We start from the raw sequence: 6,521 nt of genomic DNA on the forward strand, positions 1-6,521 counted from the left end.
AAAGCCACGGATGATCTCCCCCAGCGGCTTCACATAAATATTGAACAATAAGGGGGAGAGGACCGACCCTTGTGGCACCCCACAAGTTAGGGGCCTTGGGGCCGACCTCTGCCCCCCTGCCAATACAGACTGCGTGCGGTCGGTGAGGAAGGAGGAGAACCACCGCATAACGGTGCCTCCCACTCCCAACTCCACCAGATGCCGCAGCATGATACCGTGGTCCACAGTATCAAAAGCCGCTGAGAGGTCCAAAAGAACTAGGACAGAGGAATATTGTATTATATTTCAAAGGAAGATTACAAAAAATAAACAATACAAAAAGAAAAAGTGAAACCAAACACTATACTAAAAGCTTAATGAGCCAGCAAAACCCCCATGCCCCTAAACAAGATTTAAAAAATAAATTTAAAAAAATCAGAAAATGATAGGAACAATTTCTTTATATCTGAACTATCTCCCAAAGAAGTAATACATTGCCATATATCTGTTACTTGTTCTGTTTTTTAACGTAATTGAATATCACAGATTCATCATTGGGTGGCTTTTTAAGATATGCGTGTACATATCTTTCTGGGCTGGTGGCACGAAGCGGGGGAGGGAGGAGGGAAAGGGGATGATTTTGTAGGAGGGGCAGGTGCATATGTGCATGTGCGCGCGTGTGAGTGCATGCAATGTTTGCAGCGACACGCAGGTTGGGCCACAAGCACCCACAATGAGGCTCGCGCAAGTGGGACTCCAAGTGCCTGCAAAGAGGCTCACACGAGTGGGGCCACAAACGCCCATTAGGCTCATGCAAGTGGGATCGCGACCACGCTCGTCACGTGCGGGAATGGGGCCACGACAACTCTTGATGCTCACACAAGTGGGGCCGCAAACGTCCGCAATGAGACTGGGAACGCGAGCACCCACAACGACGCTCGTGACAAGTAGGGCCACAAACACGTCTGACGAGTGCTCACTGATCAGCCACTCACATGGCCCGTTGGCGATTAGGCTATGACCCAGTAGAGCCACAGCCCACAGGTTGGGGACCCTTGCCCTACAGGACTGAAAGGCCTAACCCTATCATTGGGATTTTTATTGAGAAGTTGCAATACTTCTTTCTGTTACCTGTTTCACAGGTCAGCTTTTGGTAGGCTAGGTTAGACCTTTATGGAGACAGGCAGTAGCACAGTCTATAGGGCTTTTCTTTTCTTCAGATCCTCCTCTATCTATTCTAGCCAATAGCTCATCTGCCTAGTCTTTGGGACTTTACTTATCCAGAGGTTTGTGAAAATTGTGTTTAGATTTTGGAGACATTACAATCTAACCAGGCAGAGAATCCTCCATTGTCAATGAAGAATGGCTGCCACAGTTTTCATAAAAGCCTTGAACAAGAGACCGAGAAAATCTCTCCGTTAGAAACCTTGATATAAATTGAATCCTGAAGGTTAAAGAGATTTTCAGTTGTTAAGATTTTTGTAACTTTATTTGGAATACATTCAGTAAATCTTAGTAAAGAAGCATTGAAAAATCTTGCTTTCTTTAGAGGTGGAGTGGCCAAGAACTTGGAAATTCTTTTGCTTTTTATGATCTGATACCTGCTGCTTGCTTGCCATAGGCAGCTGTGTCTGCTTGATTTTGCTATGGGTACTGTGGCTCAAAGATCCCCAACCTTTTGGGCACCAGGGACCAGTTCTGTGGAGAATGGTTTTTCCATGGACTGGAGAGTGCGTGGTTTTGTGTGCTGCCTGCATCTTGCAGATGGGGCTTTGCTTGTTTGTGTGGACCGGTTGCTGGCATGCCGTGGCCTGGTACCGGTCCACAGACCGGTGGTTGTGGACCCCTGCTGTAGCTGATTACATAGGTAGCTGCTGGCCTTTTCCACCTGTTGAGATGCTCCTGCAGATCCCAAATACCTTTCTTCCTCACCACCTATCTTGGTTTCTGGCCACCTTTTATGGCTAGATGTGATTTGGGTCTTTTTTTAAAGAGTATTAAGGTGGAGCATTCAACTGGAAGATTCCATGCTGATAGCCAAGTCAGACTATGCTTGATGGCAGTCTGAGTAATCTTAAGAAGGAAAGTAGCTCGTAGCAGTGGCCTGTTCCTCTATGTATGAGTCAGAAGAAGAATCTTTACTTATCAGTTTCAAGAATAGGGAGGAGGGTTGTTGTTGTTTTTTTCTAATTGGGGTTTGGCAGAGTTGGGCTTCAAATTCTTCCACAGGTTGAGGAGAATACTTTTAGCTTTTGGGGAGTAGTAAAGGCCATCGAGCTGCCTTATCTCTGTTCTTTGGAGTTTTGAGGAGAGGACTGATATTTTTTCCTTGTGGTACATAGGAGCGACAACATCAGTATTGTACTCTGCTGTGCATATTCTGAGCATTTTGATTTGTTACACTACCTGTTTATTCTTAGCATAGACTTCAACGCCCAGAATTCTCACAATGATCACATTGATTGGGAAATTCAGAGAGTTGAGATTTATGAATCTGGAATCTTCAAGTTAAGAGGAGGCTGATTTTACATTGTTGTAAGGCAGAAGCCCCCAACCTTTTAGGCACCAGGGACCGGTTCTGTGGGGAGAGGTTTTTTCGCGGACTGGAGGGGGCGTGGATTTGTGTGCTGCCTGCATCCCATGGATGGGGCTTCACTTGTTTCTGTCATACCACGGACCGGGACCGGGACCAGGCCATGGACCGGGGGTTGGGGACCTCTGTTGTAAGGGAAGAATGTTGAAAATGAAAAGCTTTTGTAAATTGAGAGTACCAGGAGAAAACACTGTAATCTTAAATTTCATGACAATTAACAAGGTTGGAATTAAAAATTACTCTTTTCTGAAGGTTTATCGCATCTTGTAGCAGCCTCATTTACTGAAGATAGATATGGTGTTGTTCAGACGACACTGCCAGCAATTCTGAATTCCTTGCTAACTCTTCAGGAGGTAAGGAGCTTTAATTTTTTTCACAAAAGAGAACTATGAAGCCATAACATATTACTAGGAAAAAATGATTTAATTTGCTGTTTCTTTAAAGTCTATCAAATGTTTTTTCTATAGTTAAAGAGGGTGTATTGATTAGGCTAAAATCCAGAAGATGTTTTTAAGAGTAAGCTGCTCTATGACTATAGCACTCCTTCTGCAGCACCTTAAACCAGCTATATCTTTTTGAGATCACATGCTACAGCTATTGTATGTTCCCTGGAGGATTTGTATTTGATTTAAGGAGCTGCAGACAAGTGCTCTCTTCATATTTTCTGAAACAATTTGTTTGCCTTTGAATGCCAAGCATGTGTGATCCATTCTCCTGTTTAAGAATTTTATCCTCTTGAAGTCTTGAGTTAATTGTTTAAACAGTATTGTTCAGAACAGTATTTTGATTGATAAAATGTAATTTTATTGCTCATGGGGCTTAGCCTCCAAAGTTGATACTATATTTTCATCATTAGGGCTTACCATAGTCAGTTTGCATTGGAGAAGACATGGAAAAAACTTGGAAAACCACAAAAAATATCTAAATTATTAAAGTTGTATTAGCTTAGTCATTTTTCCGGGCATGATTTTCCCCATGATTGCATGTTGCAATAAGGGATCATATGGTTCATTAAATTTTGGCTTAGTACGGTAGATGTGTAGTCCTTGAAATTTATAAATCATGACTGATTGGTAATTATTATGGCTTAGCATGGACAGTGTGGTTGATTGACTGGCTTATTGAGTAAACTATAGTTAAAGCATGGCTTAACACATTTAAGAGTCATTTTCCCACAAGGGAAATATTATTTTTTAGAATTTAGAATTGAATTATATTGAATTATATTGATTAGTTTTCAGAATCTTGATCTTTCTGATTTCTGAATTGCTTTAGTACTTTTGATGAGCATTTAGTATTTACTAAATGACCCTTGATGTGTTGGGTCATCCTTTCAGCGATATTTCTTTATGCAAACTGGGCAAAAAACATTGGGAGCGGGAGTGACTTCTGACTTCCTGCTAACTTCTCCATTGACTTTGCTTGTGGAAAGCTGGCAGAGAGAATCACAAATAACAATTATGTGGCTGTCTGTGGTGGCCCTGCAGTAGCCAAAAGTTTGCAAATACAACTGATCTGAAGATCTTTGAAATTCAGTTCCATAGGAATAATGACTCCCTGATTTTTTTATACATTCTTAGCGCATTTGAAGTAGGTTGATTAAAAAATCATTGTCCTATGGTACATTAGTTTGGCTAATTGAAGTTTACAAACAGACAATAGCTTTAGTAGTATATAGATTTCTACATAAGGCTATAAATTTTGTTGTCAGCATGTTTCTTCATTGGGTTTTTTTTTTCATTCTAGGTTATAGACAAACACTTCAAACTTCCTCATGTGTCCAGCAAACCTCCAAAAAGTCCAGGAAATCTTGCAGACACTTCCTACAAGACCCTTCGATTTGCTTTGAGATCATCATTAAAAACTGCAATCTATCGGATAACCACCACCTTTGGAGAACATTTAAAGTGAGTTTGAAGGATCTAAAACTGTATTAGTGTTCATTTCCTAATGTCCTAAAATATAGGTGAATGAAAACCACGATGGTTTGTTATGGGGAAAGATGGGAGGAAGCAACACTCCTGAAGAAAAGATAAGCTTTAATCATTACATTGAAATGTCAATGGAGATTTTCAATCATCCAGGTCATGGTTGTTTTTCCAAAGAGCTTTTTCCAAAAGGCAACTGGCCTTCCTTGGGTTTTTCTTTGAAAACATTTCACTTCTCATCCCAAAAGCTTCTTCAGTTCTAACTGGTTTGGCAGTAGAAGGATTTATATTATTCTGAATATAACCAGATGACTGCAAAGAATATAAAAAGAAAAAACCAAGGAAGGCCAGTTGCCTTTTGGAAAAAGCACCCTCAGAACATCACAATGAAATATAACGCATTGTTGTATCAATTATATAAGTATTAAAAGAACAGCAGCAACAACAAAGCCTATCTAAAAAAAAAAGTGGGTAAAAACCAATCTATGCTTTCTCTGACCTTGTATTGAAAACAGTTTGGAGTGAGCTTAAGTACATTCAGCTTAACATGCTTGAGATCCTTATGTTCAATGTGGGAAGATTGGAGTAGAGACAGAAGGTAGGTACTCTGGAGGCTGCCCTCTGGAGGCTGGTACTTTCAGACATGTGCCTTTACAAACGTCTGAATAGGGCAGTGATGGCGAACCTTTTAGAGACTGAGTGCCCAAACTGCAACCCAAAACCCACTTATGCATCGTCGAGTGCTGGGTGGGTGTGGCCCATTGGCTGGGTGGGTGTGGCCCATTGGGTAGGTGTGGCCAATTGGGTGGGCATGGCTGCAGTGGTAACGACAGACTGGGTGGGACTAAAAAGTTCAATCAATCAATTCCAACTTTGCAAGATCTTTTTTTTTCCCCGCAAGAAGTTGAAATTGACTGATTGAACCTTTTTTTTTTTTTTTTTGCACATGGCGCGGAGGCCTAAAGTGAAAAGGTTTTATAAAACTCAGCTGAAGGCCTAGGACTGGCAGCGACGGCGCGCGTGCCCACAGAGAGGGCTCTGAGTGCCGCCTCTGGCACCCGTGCCATAGGTTCGCCACTACTGGAATAGGGTTAAAGCCATGTCAGGATTGGAGGAAATAACACATATCTGAATTTGCTTTCTTAATTTTCTTATTTCAGATCCCTTCTCTTCAGCCAAAGTTATTTAGAAAAATGTTCCAGGGGGTCATCACAACTTTTTAGTGTGTATTTTAATGCATTTTGGAACGAGTTCTGCAAAATACGTTTTCTGATCTCTCTCTCTCTCTTTTTTTTTTTTTTAGTGCAGTGCAAGTATCTTCAGAACATAAGAAAAGACTGCAGCAGTTCTTGGAGTTCAAAGAATAGAGAAGCCAAATTGCACACACTGTTGGAGATGGAATCAGATCTCAGATCTATCACACTGGCTTCTCAAATGTGTACTTTTTTTTCTTTTTGACAACTCATAAGTTGATGTGTATGTATTTTGAAATACATACACATGTATTTTTTAAAACTTTTGGATTGTTTTACTCTGATATTTTGTATAATAAAAAAGATATTTAAACTAAAAACACTTTGGACTAATTGAATAATATTTTGATTTATGTATGACTGCTTTAATATACTTCTTGAAGCTCTTGTCCTCTATGTATTGGTAACTGTTGAGAAAAGATAAATTCATACAGATCCGATTGTCACCCAGTTGCCACGTGCATACAAATAAAATATGCTTCCATAGTTTATACGGCATCGGCTAGAGACAGGTTACTGCAAAATTGGCCTCCAGATGAGGTTTTTACATACTCTTAAATCAAAGACCCTTCTGAGAAGAAAGGAATGCAACCCACAGTATTCCTCAGAACATGGACATTATTGACTGTGTTGATTGGGGACTCTAAAATTGTAAAGCTAATCAATTTTGTTTAGCGGGGGGGAATCAGAATGGAGAAGACCTCTCTGTGAGTTACATTTCTGGACTTTATAGACTGGCATAGTCTACCGTGTTCTTTTAAGTTTTCT

At 40.6% G+C, this 6,521-nt stretch overlaps 1 protein-coding gene across 1 annotated transcript in view; it reads left to right on the plus strand.

Annotated features, from left to right (window-relative positions):
* The window catches only part of NDC1 (NDC1 transmembrane nucleoporin), a 23,356-nt gene extending 17,304 nt beyond the window's left edge, over window positions 1–6,052 (plus strand). Inside the window, exons 16-18 of the mRNA XM_015810883.1 lie at window positions 2,825–2,925; window positions 4,319–4,479; window positions 5,804–6,052. Coding sequence (XP_015666369.1) covers window positions 2,825–2,925; window positions 4,319–4,479; window positions 5,804–5,867 — 326 coding nt within the window. The 3' untranslated portion in view covers window positions 5,868–6,052. The remainder of the gene's footprint in view (window positions 1–2,824; window positions 2,926–4,318; window positions 4,480–5,803) is intronic.
* Window positions 6,053–6,521: the final 469 nt, after the last annotated feature.

Source organism: Protobothrops mucrosquamatus, unplaced genomic scaffold, assembly GCF_001527695.2.
Source record: "Protobothrops mucrosquamatus isolate PMUCROS unplaced genomic scaffold, P.Mucros_1.0 scaffold24, whole genome shotgun sequence".
NCBI lineage: Eukaryota > Metazoa > Chordata > Lepidosauria > Squamata > Viperidae > Protobothrops > Protobothrops mucrosquamatus.